Raw genomic sequence first — 22,964 nt, 5'->3', positions numbered from 1 at the left:
GGCCTAGGGCTCGGTGAGCAGACGAACCCCTCGGCAGATGGGCCAGGGGCTCGGAGAGAAGATGAACCCCTCAGCTGATGGGCCTGGGTCTTGGAGAGAAGACGAACCCCTCGGCTGATGGGCCTGGGGCTCAGAGAACAGATGAACCCCTTGGCAGATGGGCCAGGGACTCAGAGAGCAGATGAACCCCTCTACAGATGGGCTATGGGTTTGGGGAGAAGACGAACCCCTCGGCAGATGGGACTGGGGCTCGGAGAGCAGACGGACCCTTTGCACAAGGCCTTTTTAGAAAGGGGAAAGCCAAAGCTGCATGGATAGGAAATCTGTGTTGCGGAGCTCCTAATTATCCTTGTACAGCCCCACAGAGTCCATAGGACTGAAAAGCAGAGCTCTTGTCCACCCACCCGTGCTGGTTCTGCCTGTCAGCTGGAGGCTGTAGTCATTACTGGGACCAAAATGCTATTTCTTAACACTGATTTGTAGCCTGTTCAGGTATTGGTCCAGGCTCCAACTCGGAGGTGCATATCCGAGGGTCACACAGCAGCAGCGCTAGTAGAGTGCGGCTGATCCTCATTAAAAACCCACTCTGGCTGGCCCAGAATGGATCCACCAAGGAGTGGGAAGAGTACATGAGTCTCCTCCACTCCTGCCTTCCTGCACAGGGGCCAGCCACAATGCTCCCAACCTTGCTCACGCCTCCTGGTGAAAGGTCGAGGGTGAGCCGGATCCACGCTCTCATACCACCCAGCTGAACCAGCCTGCTGCTCCCTCTCATGAGGGGCTGAAGCCAGTGGGGAAAGCCTGGGCTGGCTGCTCCCTCCGCTCTGGCCAGCTGAACCAGCCTGTGCAGAGCCCCAGAGGAGGGACTGTGACTGCAGCACCGCCCCTCCACTTCCTGAGCAGAGCTCTTCTGGCTTCAAACGCCTGGATCTGGTCCAGAAGCAGCTCCACTGTGCAGTCCGTGATCAGCCTCGGCTACCGATCCATTCTGATGGGAGTTTGGAGTAAGGGAATCAGGATTTGGCCCAGGCTGTTTATTTTCAAAGGCATTTTATGGCCTGGAGCGAAACACACAACGAACGTTAACACACTACGGAATACAAACCGAGGAAGGGAAATGGGAGTAAGGGACTGATCGCTGCAGCATGCACTGCAAGGAGGAGCCCAGCCCTGTCCCTGCCCCTGCCCGTGCCCCTGCCCCTGCCCCTGCCCTGCCAGGACAACAGGCAAGAATGGATCCAGCAGACTTTTCTGTTTTGGACTCTTGAGATTCACTGACAGTCCTGGCCAAGCAGGCCCTTGACAAATGACAGGCGCCACTAGGTGCCTCTCCCATTCAGGACTCCTCCCAGGCTGCATGTGAATCAGCTAAACCAGAACTGCAGGTTTGAGAGAGTGGCAAACATTGTGAGAGAGGAGGAGGGAAAGGCTGGGACTGGGAGACGCCACTGCAGCAGCCCTGCGTGGGGATATACTCAGCAAGTCCCCATGGAGAACCCGGAGGAAGCCGAGGTGGATATTGACACGCTCATTGATGAGATGGACTATATTCCTGGTCACTTCCACCTAGAGATGAACCTGAACTTCGAGCCCTGCTCCCCTGTGAATTTCAGAAGGAGGGACATGAAGCTTAAGCAAGACAGCCTGATGTATGAGCTAGAGCTTGAGTCTGGCTCCCAGCAGTTCGCTGTCAGGCACCTGCTCGGGGTCTTCTCCTTCCACCTGGAGGAGATGGAGCAAGCCAAGGAGATCTTCCTGAGCATCTCCCAGGAGGACCCCGACAACCTCAATGCCTGGGCCAACCTGGCCTACGTGTACGACAGGCTGGACAGCGAGCAGGAAGAGGCTGACTGCCCCAAGAAACTAGCCCACTTAATGGGCCTGGGCTCAGAAGACGAGTCTCAGGGGGATCCCAGGCTCCGAGCAGCCCGCTGTCTGGCAGAGCAGGGCTACGCTTACGGCTTTGACATTGGGCCTGTGGATGAAAAAGACCGAATGGAGAAACTGGCGGCCGGACTCATGCTCTATGACAAGGCTCTTGTTTATGGGCAGCAGGTGAGTCATGGCTCCTACTGATCCGTAGATTGCTGTCTGGTATCACTGGATGTACTTGCCACATGTCTTTGTAGGGCCTCTATCCTTTGAGCAGAGCAATTCAATCATGGGTTCATTATGATCATGGGAACCTAGAGCAGGAACTAATTTACCAGCTAATAGCTGAGCTTGGGTTTGACAGTGCAGACAAGTATAAGCCTGAGGGAGTAAAGTCCTGCCAGGAGAAAGCTTCTGGGAATCACTCCTATCTTAGTGTTCCACCCTCCTTCGTGCTGTGTCACTTAAAATTGTTGATTTCTATGGGCCCAATCCTGCAGATCAGCCCCTATAAAGGTGACACGATTCTGTAGCTGGATGGGATCGTGGAAAGTTTTAAGCCTATTTTCAGTTACTCTGGTCTTATATGATCAGAATCAACAGTGTTCTGCACTTCCAGCCTTATCTTCTCTAGCTGTTCAAACAAAGGTGTGTCTTTCTGCACACACAGTGTGTGGTTGCCCTCTGGGAGCTCATAAAAGGCTGGTGCCTGGTATCCTCACTTAAGGGGAGCACTTGGGTCAAGAGGTGGTTTTGCTTATCGTTAGAATAAGAATTGCACGGTGTACACTCTCTGAGACATCAGAACAGATGGAGCATCAGTGTAGCACACACACTGAATTTGCTTCAAGACACTAACTGTGTTCTGTAGACAAAGCCGCAGAAAATGTCCTTCCTTAAGCCATTCAGCTCAAGGCTTTGTGTCAAGTGCAAATACTTCTCCCAGCCATGTTTGGAAGGGGCTTCAAGGCCTTCAGCTAGAAGATGCTATCAAAATGCTCAGGAGTGCTACAGCTCAGTTCATTCCTTTAAATTCTTGACAGCAGACGTTATCTGGGAAGTGCATAACTATTACAGAGAGACAAGGGGGATGAGGTAATAACTTTTATTGGACCAACTTCTTTGGGTGGAAGAGACAAGCTTTTGAGCTTACCCACAATTGAAGAGCTCTCAGCTCAAAAGCTTGTCTCTTTCACCCATAGAACTTGGTCCAATAAAAGATATTGGCTCATCCATCTTGTCTCTCTAATATCCTGGAACTAACAGGGCTACAGCAACACTGCAAATAGTGTTGCCAACCCCCAACATTCAAAAATCATGAGTCAGGCCCCAGAAAATCCTGAGATAGACTTAGCAAATCAGGATTTTTACAGCTAATTAATCTCAGATTCTTTTTCTTTGTCTCATGTTACCTGAGCCTTTAGGCTGCACTCAGGGGACATTTTCAACCTTTTCTTTGCAACCCTGAGGACTAGAAACTTGCTTTTACTTTTAAATGCAAGATGAGATTCTCATGGAATCACATCACTCCTGGGGCTTTAAAAAAATAATCACAGGAGTTAGCAAGATGTCAGTTAAGAACAGGATAGAGAACTCTAGGATAAACAGATAAAAATGCATAGCAAGAGAATTAGTGCTGCATCATTCTCTAGACCTCCTGTTCTAGGATGGTCTGTTGTTTCAGTAAGATGAAAACTATCAGACCATTTTTTTCATTTTAATTAGATGCGGGGGGTATGTCACAGGGTGACTGGCCCTTTAAGGGGAGATAGGTCCAGGGCCCCACCTCTTACCCACTTAACTTGTCTCCCCAGGTGGAGAAGATGAGCCGTGCCACAAGACAGGCAGGTTGTGTGGCTAGAATCAAGCCTTCTGGGGGTGGAGATAACAGAGAAGCCTGCAGAGAATCAAAGGGGAGACTCCAAGTAGGAAGATGTTGCTAGATGGAGAGTAGGGAGGGGCTCAGAGGAGCAGGAGAGCAGCATGAGCTGCTCAGAGACTCTCCCAACTGCCCAGGCAGGAGGAGTTCAAGGCAGCAGAGAGCAGCAGCGAGCGAGAATGCAAGATGCAGTGCTGTAAAGTGTCAATGTAATCAGGGCGGCAGTGCTGGAAGCGCGGCTCCCAGCACTGCACTCTACACCCGTAAGGGATGTGGTTTACAAGCAGCGCTGGGAGAGCTCTCTCCCAGCGCTGCGGCTCTGACTACAATCACACTTCAAAACGCTGCCGGGGCAGCGCTTTGAAATTTCTAAAGTAGCGAAGCCCCAAGTCTGCTAGAGGACAGACTCAACAGGGCCCAGCCGCGGATTACTGCACCAAGGGTTGGGAGCCAGCTAGGAAGGCTCAGGGAGTTCTTGTGTATCCAGACCCCGAGGAGAGGCATTACAGGACACATGAAAGACCTATGCTGAAGTTACTGAGAGCCCAAGGGGGGAAACTGAGGCAGCTGCTAGCCTGAAGCCAGAGTGGGTAGGCGGTGCTGCTACAGGTGATTCAGCGGCTATTTAAAATTCTGCCGTCTGGCACTAAACTTTTCACAGTCTCAGTTCTGCACAAAGTAGGGAGTTAGTGATGCAGGGCCGCTCCGTGTGACTCAGGGTTTGGTCTAACACCGAGCGCTGTCACTTAGCGCATCAGTGAGGCTATTGTCGTAAGTGGACTCATGGACAGCACAGTTGTCCCCACATCCAGGGACATCACAGCTAAACACTGCAGAGCAGACAGGAGCTGCCCAGGTCTCAGCAGCCATGTGTAACACAGTCAAAGCGATTGGGGTCGCATTCTGTGCACATGAAAGCCTTGGAATAGCTGGGCAGGCTTGTGAGCTAGGGACGGGGGATGGACCTGTCTGCATTACAGCTCTTAGCCTTTGACAGTGTAGACAGGCTGATGTTTCTTGTGACAAATCCATGCTTACGAAAGGCACCAGATAAACCAGCCTTGGATTATCCACTGAGCAGGCCCAGCAGACGCTGTGAAACAAGATGATAGCGTTTTTCAGGCATTCTTGGCTTGGGCCAGTGATAGGTTCCATCCCACCACCAAAGCCCCAGGCCGCCCACGGGGTTTTTATTTTAGCCCTTAGCAGGTGCTTGGGGCAGCTAAGGGGAAGAGACAGCTCGTCGGGCTCTTCAGTGGCAATTCAGCAGCGGGTCCCTCGGTCCCTCTCGGAGGGAAGGACCTGCTGCCGAATTGCTGCCAAAGAAGAAAGCAGTGCAGTGGAGGTGCCGCCGATCGCTATCGCAGATTTCCTTCTTTTTTTTCCGCCGCTTGGGGCAGCAAAAACTCTGGAGCCAGTCCTGCTCCTAGTAAATCTAGTCCATCAGCATTCATACCCTTCACTTGAATAATCTCAGGCAGATCTTATCTACTGTAGGGCCATGTGGAATTGTAACTCAACTAAAGCCCTGCAGCCCTGGGGAAAGTGCGTGCAGGAACCCTGCTGGTTGTGTCTAAACTGCCTGCTGGGGAGCAGCCTAACCTAACATCTCTGGCAGTGTGGGGAAAGGAGCAGGTTCCAGTTTAAAAACTGAGGATTTAAATGGCAAATCTGCTTTCCCTGCTGGAGAGCTTAGCAAAAGTTCAAGTGAGACTTTAAGCCCCAGCCCTGCACTGTGTGGTGGAGACACCCTGTTCAGTGGGAGTGCCAAAAGGCATTGTTCAGGCAGGTACTCTGCCTCCCAGAAACCTGGGTCAGCACAGGCATCGCTCTGTTACAGGATGCACTGTCTGCTCTGCTGCACAAGGGAGTGGAGGCATAGGCATCCCCCATCTGGAGCCATGAGTGCTAGCCTTGTGAGGGCTGTGCGTTGTGCACAGCGCTGGGTCCACAGCAGGTGTGAGTCTGTCACAGCGCCAGCTGCGGAGGCTGGGTCTTTAGTTCAGGTTGTAGCTACTTATGTTTTTTAAGTCTGGAGATCCCTGGTTCAGTTTCTGGGGCGTTGGTCAAGATGGTGGCTATCAAATTTGCACTTAGCAAAGCACAAGGGCAGGGGTGGGCAGTGTCTTTGTGCCCTCTCCTGCTTTCTCGCTCTTCCACTGAAGGCCAGGTACAACCTGGCTCCAGAGAACGTAGCCATGTGGCTCGCCAGGAGTGATGAGTGATTCTGAGTCAGCTGGTTGGACATTCCCCAGTGGAAAGCTTTTCCGAGAATGCCGATTGGTCAAACTGGAAAACTTTCACGCCGATGGCTCCTTTTTGACTAAGTTCCGATGGATCGCCCCCATGACAGGCAGATTTAGAAAACTGCCTGGTTTCCTGCCAGCTCACCCACCCAGCCCTCCGTAGCCTACCAGGACAGCCTAGGTTTCCAGGCTCTAAGCTCTCAGGCAGCCTGCCTGGTGGGGAGCCAAGAAGCCCTGGGACCTGCGACTCTGAATCTCCAAGGCTCTCTGTTCAACTGCGGCCCCCAGACTTACTGCTTCCTGCCAGTCCACCAGGTGGCTGCCAAAGAGCTGGGAGCTTCAGCGCACGGGCTAACAGCTCCTTAGCAGCCAGAGGACAGCCCTCTGAGCAGAATGCCCCTCAGCTGGAGTTCCATTCCTTTTCATGGAGACTTTCAAAAATGTTGGGTTTCGTTCCAAACTGAAACATCAGTCCTCCCTGGAACAAAATTCCCTTTCTCTGCACAGCTCTAATGTTGAGGTACTCAACTTGAGCCACTTTAAAGAGACCTGTTTTTCTGAGGGATGAGTGCTAAGCACTTTTTACAGATTCCACCCCCCACCACACACACACACTTAGGCATGTCTCAGGTTGGGCATCCAAAAAGTTAGGCATCAAAATTGTGTGTTGAAATCCTTTCTCATTTAGTGCTGGCTGCTTCCTTCTACATCATGATCCATAGTCTTGCTAGGCGGTTTAAGGTGCAGGCTTATTTTATTCATGTGCCCAGATAAAATGAACCCACAACGAAATAAAAAAAGAAACTTAAACTTTTAAACAATCCAGCCCAGCTCAGTGCTCTCCAAACCCATTAACCTGCAAAATCTTTTCTGCCACCAGGTCTAAAGGGAATAGCAATTAGCACTTTGCCCATAACCCATTACAATTAAATGCAAACAGAGCCACCAGATGGGAGTATAGATCACAAAGCTGGTTCACTTTCAACAGATCATGGGCAAAGTACCAGCAACGGTGCTTGGTTTAGCTTCAGCCAGGGAGGAGGAATGGCCTTTCCAATTCTATTCAGTTCTCCTAATGAGCTGGGAGTGCAAGTTCCCTCCCTGCAGTAATCTGTTATTTTCAACCTGAGAGGATCCCCATATGCTTCCCAGACAATCTATAAGACCTTCACAGGTGCTGAGTACCCACAAATCCCATTGAAATCAAGGGAGTTTCAGGTGCTGAGCACCTGATTCAGCATTCCTAACGTGGTTATCAGTAGAGGCTGAATGAGCAAGGGCCTGTAGAAACACTTCTCCCGTGAATGAAAGGCAGCCACCTCTGGGGGAGTGGCAGCAGCCAGGCAGGCGGCTGGAGCATGGCATGTTGTACAACAGCTGCGATGGAGAATGCTGGCCAACAACCATCCACAGGGCAAACTCCTGTTGTTACAAGAACGTGCCATGAGATTTTTAAAGTCAGGTTGGCCCTGTTAGGGTATGTCTACATTGCATGCTATGCTCGGGCTCCAACTCAGGTTTCAGTCTGACTTGAGTCAGCAAGCACTCAGGCCCCAGGTCCTAGGACCCTCCGAGTGGGGTGGGTCAGAGCCTAAGTCCTGCTGTGACTTGGGTCCAAGCACTGTCATTTTGCTGCAGGCTCGAGTCAGAAAGTCTGCATAGTGCAGTGTGGATGTGTTAGCAGAGCTGTGAGAGCTGGGTCCAGGTTTACAATGCTGTGTAGATGCAGCATGGGCTTGGAAACACCAAGTCCACAAGCCTGGGTCCCACAGAACCAGGTGTACAACGCAATGTAGACATACCCCTGGACACCAGCCCACCTTAGAGTGCTGTGGAGCCTCCTGCCCCACAGGGAAAAAGCATTGTGCTATGGGACATAAGACTCCCTGGAGCTTCCCAGCACACAAGGTGAGCACATCTGCTACCCCATGTCTTAGCAGAGCGGGCTGGCTGCAGAGGGTGGGCAGGGCAGTGGCCTCACCTCCTGCCCACCACCACCATCTCATCTCGGGAGCCTAGTCCCCCTGGGACATCTCTGGACTCGGAGAGTCCCAGGCTGTCCATGCACGACACTTACAGCCTTGACTTCTAAGGATCCTCCCAAAGAGAATTGCCTGGCAGTCAGTTCCTTGGCCACAACAGGATGAGGGGGTCTGCGCAGGCAGGGAGGGAGACTGTGCTCTTGCAGTTTGGAACCAGTCGCTTGGCTCACCAAACTGTCCCTTGGGGCAGCTACCCACCTGGAACACTGTTAGCTGGCGTTTCTGCAGTGAGCTGGCATTTCTGCTTACAGCAGCAGGCTAAATATCAGCCAAGTGCTTTCAGATATTTATAGTGCACCAAGAATTCTCTTTCATTGGAACATATTTCTGCTACCTACACAGTATTAGATCCAACAAGCCGACAGCTCTTCACCGCAGAATCTCCTGGCTATTTTGAAAGCTTTATATTTGTGTGTCTGTTATTCCTGTCGTACATCCCATTTGTCTTTCCCTTACACACCAGCGAAAGATGCTAACACTTTGCACCTCTGCAGCTGCTGCTGTTTAAGCATCTGTCATAAAGCATAAGTCCCAATTCTGAACCTTAGCGTCCAAAATGCGGGTGCCTGCATGAACCTTCCAAGCTTAATTACCAGCTTAGATCTGATAGTGCTGCCACCAGCCAGAAATTCCAGTGTCTGGCTTACTCTGGTCTCCCCAAACCTTCTCTGGGGGACCCCAAGACTCAGATGCCCTGAGTCTCACAACAAAGGGAAATAACCCACTTCCCTTCCCCCTTTTTACCTCCTCCCAGATCTTCCCGCCCTGGGTACACTAGGAGATTACCGTGTTTCAAGCCCTTGAAATGCAAACACAGAGAGATCAAGTTTCTTTCACCTTCACTCAGAGTCCCTGCAAATGCAAGCTTTGTAATTTTTCTTTCATTTTTGATTTATTTTTTCTTTACTTCTAATTAGCGTAGATATTTCAACGATCGGCTAACGAGAAATCCATTTTTTATTTTATAGCTCCTTTCATGACTATGTGGATTGTATACTATTTTATTTTTCATTTTTTTTTTTGCATCAGAAGAAAAAAAGTGACGCTAAATAATCTCTATTTGTTTTTATTATTTTTTTCTTTTTTTTATTCTTTTCCCTAGATTTCTTCTTGTTTCTTTTCTAATTTTTATTTTTTATCTTTTTATTCCATAGAATTTATTATTTATGTGTTATTGTTATTATTATTTACATAGTATCTTGAGCATAAACAAAGAACAATTATTTTAATTAGTGTTTTATTCTTTTTTCCCTATTTATTATATTTCTTTAATCTTCTAATAAGCTTATCTCGTTTTAGTTTTATCTTTTTTCACTCTTCCTTGCTTTTGTATTTTATTGTATAGTTAGAAGACGGGCGAGACTCAGATGCCCCTGTGGTCTCACACAAGGGAAAAATCAACCCACTTCCCTTCCCCTTTTTACCTCCTCCCAGGGGATTTTCCCGCCTGGGGTACATAGGATGGACTCACCGTGTTCCAGTCCTTTGAAACACAGAAACACAGAGAGCCCATTTCAACTTCCCCCCTTCCTCTTTTCCCCCCTCCCAGTCTTTCCCTGAAAGCGAATTAGTTAATCCTGGCCACAGACGATTCCTATCCCCTGAGCCTTCAACTAGAAAAGAAATCAACAAGTTTTAAAAAGAAGCTTTATCATAAAAGTAAAGAAAAAAGACATAAAATGGTCTCTTTTTTGTACCGTATTGGTGTTGATAACTTATTACTGGTCATTTTTGAGCTTCACATTGAACCAAAATGATAATAATTAACAGCTCTTATTCCTTATTTAAAGATTAATCTACAATTTTAAAACATTTCTCAGCAAACTACTACACATGTGTTAAATACAGAATAACCATATTAACAAATACCTTATTTATCGTTTCTCTACCTGTACTTTTACAACTGGAAACATTATTAGATTTAACAGCCTTTGGAGATATATGAGATCTTATTCTGAGAGCGATAGAGGCAACACGAGACAAAGACACATTCATCCCATTATTTATACGATTCCTAAAGACACAGACCCAAACATTCCCTCCCTGAGCTTTGAAAAATCCGGTTTCCTGATTGGTCCTCTGGTCAGGTGTTTGGTTCCCTTTGTTAACCCTTTACAGGTAAAAGAAACATTAACCCATAGCTATCTGTTTATGACAGCATCTCAGCACACTTTGCAAAATGAATAAATTTAGCATCAAACCCTCTCTGAGGACGGCATTATTATTATCCCTTTGTAGCAGATAGGGAACCTGAGGCACATGACTTAAATCCTTGTCCTACAGTGTATACAGGAGTTTTGACTTCACTGGGGGGCCAGGATTTAACACTGCGGATTTGATGCTCCAGGGCCTTGCACCTTGTATGTTATTTACACCAGTGAAAAGTGGGTGCAAACACAATTGGACGAGACTGGCAACTTTTATAGCGACTGCACAAGAGCGAAAGCTTGCACAAAGCAGAGACAATGTGGGTGAAGTAATATCTTTTACTGGACCAACTTCTGTTGGGGAGAGCGACAAGCACAGACTTTATCCTGGGACTAACACGGAACCAACAACACTGTGTGCACAGTGCAGTTACAATAAGACTCTGAACTGAGCAAGGCGACACAGAAGGCCTGTGGGAGAGCTGAGAACAGAACTCCAAAATCTCCTGATTCCCAGTGCTGTGCTGTGCTCGTGAGACCATCCTTTCTGCAAAGTGGGTGGAGACAAATCAGCCCTCACCACCTGCTCCCTGCGCACCTGCAGGAGGCAGCAAAGATAGTGTGTGTAATCCTCGCTAACCCCCCCCCCCATTCCTTCCCCCCTGAATCCTCAGCACAGGGCAGGAAGGCGATGCTTTGTCTGGGAAAACTGTCCATTTGGTTTATCCACCTCACTGGTGCAACTGGCTGGCTGGGCCTGTGCTTGCTAAGCAGCTGTTCACGCCAGTGACGCAGCAAGCAGCTGCAGTATGGAATCGCTCTGTTCTGGGTACGATAAGCGGGAGCCAGGATTGTTGTTGAAAGGGATTACTCTGCCTCAACCCTCGCTAAGCCATCCCCACCACTTGATCCCCCAGCATGTGCTGCCTTCTATGTGTCAGCCTCGGAGACTTGTGCTCTCTGGGGCAGGGGCTTGCTTTCTTTGTGTGCCCTATGCAGTGTTGAGCACAGTGTGAATAATCTAAGTAACACGGAGAATGATCTTTGCTCCTTTTAATTGTACCTGCGTCCACCTCTTGGAAACTGCTAACCTGGTTAATATGGCAACTCATAACCCATTGCGTTACATACTGTCCACCAAGACTTACCTCATTGCACGGTCCTGTGCAATTCCCATTCAAACAGAAAGCATCCTCTTTTCTGTGCAGAGTGAGGGGACTGTGCTGTAAGCAAAGAACCTGACAAGCCTGATCTCCATACTGCTGGCCCAGACTGGCTATGTACCATTTTTAAACACAGTAAAACATACAACAACCTCATAGGACTTATACAGATGCACACTTTATGGATACCCACTTCTAATCTGCATGGAATAGAGTCAACACTAATAAACCAGCCTGAGTGGAATGGTATAGGCTGGCTGCAGAAATAGGGGGAAGAGAGGAAATCCACGTGTCTGTGAGGACACCTGCATTCAGGAAGTGCCTTTTAATAGGTAGACCTGTAGCCTGGGAGTCAGGATTCCTGTGTTCTAGTCCTTGCTCTGCCACTGACTTTTCAGACCATCCATTTCCCCCTCTGTAAAATGGAATGATTAGTGCTTTGCTTGTGAACCAATTGCCATTGACACTATAGACCTCAAAGGGTTTTACAAAGATGGATAAGTATTACTGTCCTTTCTTACAGATGGAGAAACTGAGGCACAAAGATTTGCCCAAGGTCTCACAGCAAGTCCTTGGCAGAGTCATAAGCAGAATCCTGACTACCAGCTCTGGCTCAAGGCACTAGACTACAGTTGCCCCTCTCTGTAGGGTTCTCCCTCAGTGGGTTGAGGATTCACTCGTGTGTTTACAAGGTGCTTTGAGATCCCTGGATGAAAGCGCAACATCCACTGTGGAACTTAAAGGACAGTGTGAAAGGGCAGAGGTTTGCATGACATACTGAATGGGTTTTGAAAGGAACCATCTCTGTTTAAGCGGGAATCTTTGTGGCAGATTTTGCCTTGCTAAAAACTCATGGAGCACCAATGTTGTGACACTGATTTGCACAGCTGAGGATCTGGCCTAGCGTCTCTTATTGAATAGCAAAATAAGAAGTGTTTTGAATGTTGCTTTCCTGGCAAAGTGCAGGTTCGTCTTGCCTTGGGACATCTAGTTTCATAGGCCAGTGGATTCGAGAGGGCAATTTTCAGGTGTTAATGATGACTTTCCTACAAACCTTTCCCTATTTCAGATCCCCCTGGAGGAGAAAAGAAGCTGGTACCTCACTATGGCCACTCTGTACATCAGGTAAGAGAGGGAGTGCCTGGCGCGGAGCTGGAAGAAGAGAGTGGAACAGCACCAAACACCTTCTTCAAGGGTGCCATGAGAAATAAACAACAGCAGGTTACACTGGAATGGGGGAGTTCGCCTGCAACCTGACAGAGCATCTGCTTTGTTTCTTGGGAAGTTGTAGCAAGGACTATGAGATGCCAAAGCCTGGCCCAACCAAAGCAAAGACATTGAGAGCAGGGACAGATAACTCCAGTGTGGGATAGATTGTGACTGCCCCAGGTGACAGGTGCTAGTTAATATCTCTCTCCAGGTGAATTAAACGCCCAGTCTATTCAGACCCCATTCAGGACACAATCAAAATCCCTAGTGACAGATCTCCTAGAGCGATCTCTCTGAGCCACAAGCCAGAGAGTTTCCTTAGTCATTTCCTCACTAGGGTGTTTAATTTGTTCTGGATCCTCACAGGCCAACATGTCCCGCTTTCTGGTGACCACGGAGGGGAGGTGGTGTGTCCCTGGCTGCGGTGCACTATGGGAGACGTTTCTTCAGTGGGATCAGGATTTGCCCCATAGTGCGGAGAAAGGGATTTTCTATGCAGAGATGAGTGGCTTTTTTCACTCTCTTTTTATTGCACAACAAATCAAAGCACAGCCCTCTAGTGAGCCCTGGGCTAGCCCTACTTTGCCTAGCTACCTGTCTCTCCTGACTCTGAGGCCAGGGATTAGGTGACAGATTGCAAGTCACTGGGCCCAGATCCACAGAAGTATTTAGGCTCCTAAATTCTAGGCGTTGGGCCTTAGATAAAAGGCCAAAGCAGCCCAGCTGAGATTGAGACCTGTGGGAGCTTCCGGGTCTGGGCCTGATTTCATGAGTTGGATTTGTGTTGTGCTGTTTGATTTGGAGAAATAAACTGCAGCCCTTAAGAAAGGATCTGAAATTCTGCCCCTAGTCCTGAGCCGCCTCCCACACACCCAAATTGCTGCTGCTGGCCCAGAACCAGCCGCTGCAGAAGTCATGGAATCTGTGACCTCCATGACAGACTCACAGCCTTAATTATAGTTACAGCTAACAGAAAGGACATGAGATGGGAGATAAAACCTCATGTTTCAGGGCTCAAAACAATTTATAACTAGTAGGGATTAGGATTAGACTTGTTGGGGGGCAGATTACCCCACATCTGCTTACTGCAGGGTCCTTACACTTCCCTGTGAAGTGTCTGGTGCAGGCCACTGTCAGAGACAGGATACAGGGGTCTGATCCAGTCTGGCAACTCCCTACTTTCCACTCTTGCAATGCAGTGGAAAATCAGGTTCCTGAGTTCTAATCCTGACTCTTTGTTGACTCACCGTGTAACTTTGGACAACTCACTCTACGTCCCTGCACCTCGGTTTCTAGTACAGTGGGGAGAACATTATCCACTTCTGAGACCTTTGGATGAAAGGTGCTGTGTAAAGTCTGATTAATAGTAGTGTGTTTGCTATTCTAGGGTCTGACACATGAGCTGTGACTAGTAAGCCACTCCCACTGACTGCAGAAGTGTATCATAATACTGAACAATCAAAGCGCTATTTGCTAAGGAAAGCAGTCCTATTGATAGAGGTGTTTGTGTAGCTAGGAGCCAGTAACCAAACCACTCCTGCTCTTACAGATTAGATGGGATCCTGATGAACAAGGGAAATGATGAGCAGAAGCGGCTGCCCTCCTTTAACAGAACGCTGGCTCTGCTTCGACAAGTGACCAAGTCCTCAAATTCTCACTACAGAGGTATGAGAACCGGCTCATTCCAGGCACACTCCAGGGCTCTGCACAAGAAGCAGGGCTCAGACCACAACTCACCAAGCTTTTCACACCTGCCTGCTTAAGATTAGGCTCATACATGAACGTGGCCTTATATGCAGAAGAGCTATGAATCTACAAATCCCATCTCTGGTAGCTGCTAAGGCCCCAATTCAGCAGGGTACTTAAGCAAGTGCCTAATTTAAAGCACATGAATATTCTCATTGAAGCAAATGGGACTAGTCACATACTTAAAATTAGTCACTCAAGCACCTTGCTGATCAGGGCCTAAAAGTTCTCATACAATGGTTGCTGGGTGGCGTGGGTGAAATAAACTGATGGTTTCAGTCCAGTTCCTAGTCAACAGAGATCAGGGAAATAACGTTTTTAACAGCAGCACAATTGCTGCATATTGGCAATCTCAGCAGAAAAGCCAAAGAGCAGACAGATTCTGGGAAGTGACCTATCCTCTGACCCCTTAGAGATCTGGGGTGGGGTCGAAGTACATGGGCAGGGCAGTGTGTGGGCAGCTCGTACTGTTACTCTTCATGCTGCAGATAAACCAAGTACTCCAGGCTCCCGGGCACTTCTCAGAAGCACTAAATTCACTAAACTAACCTGACTTTGAAAAGCATTTTTTGTCAAAGCAGCTTAGTGAATTCTTGTTTCCAAAGTGAAACGCCCCTTCAGCCTGATTGTGGGGGATGGATAGCTTCTAATGTTAGTGTCTTTACTGCTAACCTGCTTTGACTTCTGTTCTTCCCCCCTCCCTCCCCAGCTCTGGCCTGGTGCTACCTCGGGATGCTGCTGGAAAGGAAAGAAACGTTTTCCACCACCCCGATGGGGATCCATGACTGTGGTTACTCTGGGACTGGGCCACTTGATTGCTTTGGCAAGGTGCTTTTTTACTTCATTGCTCGCGTGTAACAAGAAGACTTGGGGAAGTCCCCATTGCTCACTCTTCTATATCTACATCCCCCATAAGCCATGGAGATTGCCGTCTCTCTCCTCCGCATTCCCTTCTTAGCTGCTCCTTCCCTGTCACCCCAGCCTCATGCCTCCTTTTCCCTACTCCGAGGCACTCCAGAATGAGCAGTACATCTAAGGCAAAGCCAGCAGAGCTTAGGATCTCTGTTTTACACAAGCAGACCTCACCATCAAGGACACTGGGTCAGATTCTCAGGTGATGTGAATCAGTCTCTTCCACTGATGACAAGAGTTACCACTTAGTGCAGCCCAGGGGCCCAAGCTGTAAGATGAAGGCTGGAGGAAGCACCCAGGGGTTAATTTTTGTTAAGAGTGCAGAAGTTCTAGGGATGGGAGAGTCCCGGGGAATGGAGAGAAGGGAGAAGGATTAGGCCGGGTTTTTGTTTTACCTCTCCCAGCCTCTACCCCTTATACAAGCACTTGAGCCACACACTGACTACATCCCTGCTTCCAATACAGCTCAGGAGTTGAGGAATCAGATGCTCCATTGGCAGCCTGCTTGGGTTACACGTGCAACTCAGCAGTCCTGCCAGCTCTCGGGTTAAGATTATAATCACACAAGGCAGCATTGGCATATACAGGCCTAAGCCACCCACCCAGTCAGGTTCAGAGCTAAAATTTCCCAAAACTCAGGGATGTTTCTGGGCCTTTTGATCAGTACAGTAAGGGGCAGTTCACTGATGGAAATATGTTTTGCTTTCTTGGTTTCAAAAGGCAATAGAAATAGCTAAAGATAATCCTCCCACACTAAACCGACTGGCAAAAATTTTCCACTTCCTGGGCAAGCAAGAAATGGCTATGGGAATCTGCAATATGGCGCTAGATGTCCTACAAGATCCAGAGCTCAACTGGCAGGCCTACTGCACGCGGGCTAAGGTATGTGGTTTGTCTTTGACACCAAAGTCTTCAAGGGCCCATGCTACAGTCTGAACCAAGAGCCAGAGCAGCTCCTACCCTGGCCAGGAACTGGCCTTGTGGCAATATTTCTAGCAACCTCGTCATTTCCACAAGATTTTAGGCTTACTAAACAAACCCAACAACTCACATTTCTGTCTATGTCGTTTTGCTTGATTTCTGGAGTCTTCTGGAGTGGCACCTTGCACAGGCTTCAGCTCATCCTGGGAAGCCCATTGGAACATAGTTTTTTTCTGAAAGGGACTGCAGCCTCACCTTTAAAATGTCAGGCTCCATTGTAGCAAAGCGCATATGCACCTTTGTCACTTTAAGCACATGTGTAGTCCCGCTGACTGAAATGGAGCTATTCACCTGCTTACAGTGAACAATGTGCTTATGTGCTCTGCTGAATAGGAGTGAGATGCCTCATGTGCTGGAAGTGAAACAGGTGCCTAAAGTTCTGCTGAATTGGGGCCTAATTTAAGAAACTAAGTAAGCATTCCTCTTCTAACCTGTTGTGCAGTGTTGCTCTGTGGTGTGAAACAGCTGCCATGTTCCACTCCAGAGGTGGCTGTATACAGTGATGAGCTGCCAAAATATTAACAACCGGTTCCCTCCTCCTCACCCCACGAGGGGGTTGTGCCCCCCCGCCCGCCAGCACCCCTGCCCCATCCACCCCCCTTCCCTGTCCCCTAACTGCCCCCTGCCACCCCATCCAACCCCTCCTCTTATTCCTGATGGCCCCCCAGAACCCCTGCCCCATCCAACCACCCCTTCTCTCTATGCCTGACTGCCCGCCACCACCTCATCCAACCCCTGCTCCTTCCTGACTGCCCCCTGGGACCCTTGCCCCCATTCAATCCCCCTGTTCCCTGCCCTCTGACAGCCCCAACCCCTATCCACTCCCCCACAACCCACCAAACACCCCCTCTCTGCTCCCTGCCCCCTTACCACACTGCCTGGGGCCTGGACCGGGTCCACTCCACTGGGACCGCGACCGGTACCCCAGGGCACGACTCCCCAAGCCGGGCCAGGCCGAAACCGCTTGGCCGGCGCCGGGACCGGCGCCACAGGGCCTGACCCCCCGAGCCGGGCCGAAGCCACTCGGCCAGGACCAGCCCGAACCCGGCGCGCTCAGCCAGGGGCACGGGGAGCCGGACTGGACCACGCACGCCGTGCCTCCCTAGAGCTCTCCACGTGTCTGCTCGCCCCCGCTTCCCCCCATTGCCTGGATTACCTGCCTGCTCCTTGTTTCAGGCTTCCCGCAAACATTTGATTCGCGGGAAGCAGGGGAGGGGAAGGAGAAGGAGGGCAGAGCGTTCAGGGGAGAGGGGGAGGTGAGCTGGGGCCGAGGGCCGGGTGGACAGCTGCCCAAGCCTTTGTTAAATTTAAAAGCTTTTTTAGAACCGGTTGTCCTGGAACAACCGGTTCTAAAAAGGCTTCTAAATTTAACAACCAGTTCCTGCAAACCGGTGCGAACCGGCTGGAGCTCACCACTAGCTGTATATCAATGGTGGGTGAAATGATCCCTAGTTTGTTACTCACTTTGGGACGCTTCTAGATAAAAGGCATCCCAGGAGATGTACATTGTTGCTGTAAATATTAATAATTATGGAAACTGATCTGGCCCATCAAGGTATCAACATTTCTCATTCGCTGTCATTACACAAGAGCAGGTTGGTGGTATCTTGGGCCTCATCCAAAGCCCATTGAAGTCAATGGAACTCTTCCCATCAGCTTCCATGGCCTTCAGATTGGGCCCCAAATCACAGGAAGGCACTTGAGTTCTAGCAGAAGGTAATGCTGGTTTCCTGCCACTCTCCACCCAGAATAAAAACCTACCACTACTTCCCTCCTTCCAGGAGCCAGCCTGACTCTATGTGTTTCCATTAAGGGCTTTATTTGACAGAAGATTTATGAACTTCCAAAATGCAGAATCCCCGTGTAAGGCAATTGATCTGCTTTTCAAGCCCTGCCAGCCGAGTGCAGTCAGCCAACTGGAGAGGTCATTTACCAAGATCCGCAGCCTCTCTGTGCCACTGGTGAATATTAGAGGCATCATTTGAATGAGTATCTTCATCTCTGAGCGACTTGCCAGCTGATTCACCCAGATACAGGGCCCCAGGGGAAATTTCTCTTGGAAAATGGGTCTCACCAGGCCTGGCCTTTTATTCAGGAGTCACATTCCTCTTCGTGATCTCAAGAGCCTTTCACTGAGATGGCTCTTGGAAATGGCTCTTTCTGTGCCAGTGGGATTCCACTAGGGATTCCTGATCGCTGAACCTAAATGCTAGAAAAGAAGCTATTATTGTCCTGGGCTATGTTATGTGATAGTCAAAGCAGACACCCAAAGGGAAAATAAGCTGAGGAGGAGGGATGGTCTCATAGTTAAAGAGTTAGCCTGGAGATCTGAGTCCAGTGCTGGCTCTGCCACGGACTCCTTGTCACCTAGGGTAACATTTTCAAAAGTTAATAAGTGACTTAGCCACCTAAGTCTAATTTTCAGGCATTTGGGAGCCAAAGTCCTATTGACGTTGAATGAGATTTAGGCTCCTAAATCACTTGGGATCTTTTGAAAGTGTTACCCTCTACCTGTCTGTACCTGGGTGTCTGCATTTGTACAAGGGTGTTGATGATTCCTACCTCAGATAGCCGGGAGTGTTGCTACTGGTTATTTCCTGTTATAACAGCAGCAAAGTAATGAAATGAGAGTTGGTTTTTAAATAAACCTGAGATTAATTCTCACTTTATTTATTTTTTAAGACATGAAATATTCAGTTCCTTAGGAAATAAATTACCTCACAAGTGAATGTTCAGGCTGTCCTGGGTATCCTTAGTATGTGGCTAGACCTGTCCTTCAAAGGAGGTTTCTAATTTCTCTTGAAGCTCAGCTGCATACAGGTATGAGGCCAAAAGCCAGACTGTGTCCTAAATAGACTCAGCTTCAGAAGACTATGAAACAATATAAAACAAAGGGCTTGATTCTGCAGTTCTTACTCAGGTAAAACTTCTCAGGTCGTCAATGGGGTGCAGTGGTGCAACTGACAGAAACATGTAGCGCTCCCCAATTCCTATTCATATCATAGGATCATTAGATCAGCTGGTAATTACATCCTCATCACTGTGAAAGGGGATTCCAGTAACTGGCCAACACATCTCCAGGAGAAGTGTGGAGATACGTTGTCCTAGGCACTCAGACACTTTGGTGATGGGCAAGATAGATAGCTCCTTGGCTCATGTAACTTGGCTTGCAGTGGAGCTACACTGATTAACCCCAACTGAGGACTGGGCCCAAAGTGTTCCATTTTGTTTACTAATATTAATATATTTAATGCTATATATGTTCAAATGGCCCTACAAGCATGAACTAACCCCAAATATTGTGGCAGGAGGGAGAACATTGAAACAGGATGTATGCCAGAATAAGTTTCCCCCTGTGTTTAGATCCGCATTAAGCTCTATCTGCGAGATCTGGAACGTGCAAAGATGGGTTTGGGAGGCATGCCAGACAGGAAAAATCTCACCAGAGCTAAAGAGGACCTTGAAAGCGTTGTAAAGGTTTGCCCGTGCTTGAAGACATACCTGGACATAGGCCAGGTGAGTAAATACAGAGATGCTCTCCCAGTGAGATCAGCTGCTGCTTTTTTCATGTCTTCGTGTTTTTATTTACATTCACTACTTAAAGAAACAAGAACAACAGAACACAGAAACTCTGAAGGCTCAGTCCTGGCTCTTGGGGTATGGCTGCACAGGAAAAGCTGAACAAGGACTAGCCTACGCAAGCTAGCTTAATCCAATTAGCAGTGAATGTAGCACAGCACGGGGCCCTGGGTGGGCTAGGAGCCCTATATTTACTCAGGGTCCCTGCTGGGCTTCCACTACCTGTGCTGAAGCCCGCACCGCATTGTCTTCACTGCTGTTGTTACCAGTGCAAGCTGTATTCATGCTCGCTTGGACAGGCTAGCCTGTGCACAGCTGCTGCTGTGTAGCCGTACCCTAATAATCAGTGGAGGGCGGTGAACTGGAGTGCTCAAACGATGGTTGTGTATAATGTATGCAGACTGGCCCAGAGCCTCGACTATGATGTGGCCATTTTGCATGGTCCACTGGTGGATTCTGCTAACGAAAGTTACCCTAGCGTAGTGCAGTCTTTTCAGGCTCTGCAGTTTCCTGTAAACCACAGCTGAGAATCTGCAGTTATTCTGTCCTTCTATCCTTCCAGATCTACTATTACATGGGTGTTGATGCCATGCAGGAACTATTCCCAGTGGACAAGACGGCACTGGACAATGCTTTGGAGTTCTTTGCGAAAGCCATGGAGTTTGACCTGGGAGATACACTACCAGAAATACAGCTGCTCAGGGGGAAATGCCTGCGGCTTAAAAATGAGGAGTCCAATGCCATTGGGTGCTTCAAGCGAGCCATAGAACTGGATGATGTGGGCTCCACCTACACAGAGAGTTTCCGGTGCCTGATGGAGACGCTCCTTATACTATTCAGTCAGAAGAGGGTGAATGCCGAGATGCTGATGCAGGAGGTGGAACTGTGGGTAAAGAAGGCTGAGGAGAAATACCCAAAGCAGCGTGTCCGCCAGGAGCTGAGACTGGTGTGTCGCAATCACACAACAGAGGTGATCGAGCTCTCCAAAGCTATGGTCACCAGAGGGAATACCGAGCTAGTGAAGATGCTGTTTGAGACAATAAAGACTGACTTTTCCAAGCCCAAACTAAATGAGCGATCATTCTCCTTCTGAACAACTGACATTGGAATCACGTCATGCAGCACAATTGCCTCCTGGCTGATACTGTCTGAACACACCTAGTTCTCTCAGATCTCATCAAACAGGCAGTAGACAATAAGCTAACCATTTAACTCTTATCCGCAGATCTCTGAGCAGTGTGCAGAAGTGGCCAAGTATTACTGTCTCTGTTTCACAAATGGAGAAATTGAGGTACAGACCAAATAATGAAAAATGATAGAAGCTGTGAGTGCTCAACCCCTCTGAAAATCAGGCTCCAGGTTTCTCAGGGTGGACCTGGTCTGAAATGTGCACAAGGCCACACAGCAAGTTACTGGCAAAGCTGGAAGTAGAATCCAGATCTCTTGCTTCCCAGACTGCCACCCTATCCACAGGACGACTCTGCCTCCATTACATTCTGGGGATGTGATATCATCCAGTGTAGAATAGCTTGTGTGCTGGTTTTGGTCTACACTCAATTATCCTCCTTTTCATTAAGCGAATGCAGCTAATGTAGAGCTCTGATCCTGCAGACTCATTGGGAATTGAGGGTGCTTAGCACCATGTAGGATCAGGCCACAATCCTTGGATTTTATTTTAAACTAATGAATAACACATCTGTTAATAAGGTAAGAAAGATTTTAGTGTGGGAAGGAAACATGAAGTGTTGAATACTAGAAAATCTCATATGTTCAGTCTTTTCTACCTTACGCTTTTATACTGCCTCCCATCACCATAGTATCTGATCCCATACTCAGCTCTGCACTGGTTGGGAATCAAACACAGATCTCCCATATTATGGTGATAAACGCAGTATAAAGACCTGTATGAAACAGACACATGCACAGTGAGAATTTTACCACTAAACCACCCATACTAATAACTGAACTAAGGATGGTTGTTGTGGGCTCCTGGGAGCACCTAAAATTCTTCTGAATTGGCATGAAGTTTGAGGTGGTTTCTCTGCTTCTGATGGAGTCTCTTGATACTGCTGACTCTGGCCTGGTGCTCACAAAAATCCTTCTGAGGGGCAAAGATCTTCCAGTTGGGGTGCATCAGATGGCACAGAATGCTGGGAAGAGGATATTTTTCTAACTCAGGGCAAAGGTTTCATCTCTTCCTCTCTCTCTCATCAATGTCCTCTGTATATTTTAGTGGAACAAATTATATACCTTTCCAGCAAAGTTGTGTTTAATATAAGTTTCTTTGTCTTGTGATTTTTGCCTCATTCTCTGGTTTTACATTAGTTCTGAGAAAGCATTTTGTTTCAAATGACTAGATTCTCTCTCCTTTTCCGTGGGTGTGCATATCTCCAGCACCTAGGTTTATCACGGAAATGTTTGTGGGGGTAACTGTTAGCAGCACATCACTGAGCCATACACATATTTTGTTTTATGTGAGGTGCTCTACCTTCTTTTACTGGATTTCTAATGGAGTTTTAAAGATATGAAAGGTGCTTCCCATGATAATACTCTGAGGGCCTAATCTTGCTTCCATTAAAATAAGTCACAAATTTCCCATTTTCTTTAGTGAGAAGGGAATTAGGCCCTGGAAGAAGAACTTAATTACAATAACAAACAAGAATCAAAATACAGAGTTGGGCCTCTTTCCGTCTGCACAACAATAACGGTATGTAGAAACCACCTGGGCACAGTGGGATCCAGATAACCATGTTTACTCAATACACACAGCATGCAAAGTCAGTTATACAGATAACTGGCAGCTTTCTAAACCACAGAACACAGTGAGCACTACTAGAGGGTTCACAAACTATTTAAAGATTTCAGAGTAGCAGCCATGTTAATCTGTATCCACGAAAAGAAGAGGAGTATTCGTGGCACCTTAGAGACTAACAAATTTATTTGAGCATAAGCTTTCGTGGACTGCAGCCCACTTCATCGGATGCATAGAATGGAACATATAGTGAGGAGATATATATACATACAGAAAACATGAAAAGGTGGGAGTTCCCCTACCAACTCTAAGCGGCTAATTAATTAAGATGAGCTATTGTCAGCAGGAGAAAAGAACTTTTGTAGTGATAATCAAGATAGCCCACTTAAGACAGTTTGACAAAGAAGGTGTGAGGATACTTAACATGGGGAAATAG

At 48.1% G+C, this 22,964-nt stretch overlaps 1 protein-coding gene across 2 annotated transcripts; it reads left to right on the top strand.

Annotated features, from left to right (window-relative positions):
• Positions 1 to 1,391: 1,391 nt before the first annotated feature.
• On the top strand, positions 1,392 to 22,026 carry TTC22 (tetratricopeptide repeat domain 22). 2 transcript variants are annotated; one of them, XM_032766953.1, is made up of 7 exons: positions 1,393 to 2,055; positions 12,419 to 12,474; positions 14,108 to 14,223; positions 15,014 to 15,132; positions 15,937 to 16,098; positions 19,561 to 19,713; positions 20,339 to 22,026. In XM_032766953.1, exons 1-7 carry the CDS (start codon positions 1,489 to 1,491, stop codon positions 20,867 to 20,869), a joined length of 1,704 nt encoding a protein of 567 aa, XP_032622844.1. In that variant the 5' UTR covers positions 1,393 to 1,488; the 3' UTR covers positions 20,870 to 22,026. The 2 variants fall into 2 exon arrangements, with proteins under 2 accessions (XP_032622845.1, XP_032622844.1); XM_032766954.1 differs by lacking the exon at positions 15,937 to 16,098 and having other exon boundaries at positions 1,392 to 2,055.
• Positions 22,027 to 22,964: the final 938 nt, after the last annotated feature.

This window comes from Chelonoidis abingdonii, chromosome 7 (genome assembly GCF_003597395.2).
Source record: "Chelonoidis abingdonii isolate Lonesome George chromosome 7, CheloAbing_2.0, whole genome shotgun sequence".
Lineage (NCBI taxonomy): Eukaryota > Metazoa > Chordata > Testudines > Testudinidae > Chelonoidis > Chelonoidis abingdonii.
The sequence above is the reverse complement of the archived record's forward strand: the minus strand, read 5'-3'. Positions and strand labels throughout refer to the sequence as shown.

What these genes read in the sequence shown, in the direction of transcription:
- TTC22 (XM_032766953.1), top strand. Translation starts at nt 1,489, where the DNA reads ATGGAGAACCCGGAGGAAGCCGAGGTGGATATTGACACGCTCATTGAT. An exon ending in CTCAAATTCTCACTACAGAG is followed by an intron (nt 14,224 to 15,013) that starts GTATGAGAACCG and finishes CTCCCTCCCCAG; the next exon opens with CTCTGGCCTGGTGCTACCTC. An exon ending in CACTTGATTGCTTTGGCAAG is followed by an intron (nt 15,133 to 15,936) that starts GTGCTTTTTTAC and finishes TGGTTTCAAAAG; the next exon opens with GCAATAGAAATAGCTAAAGA.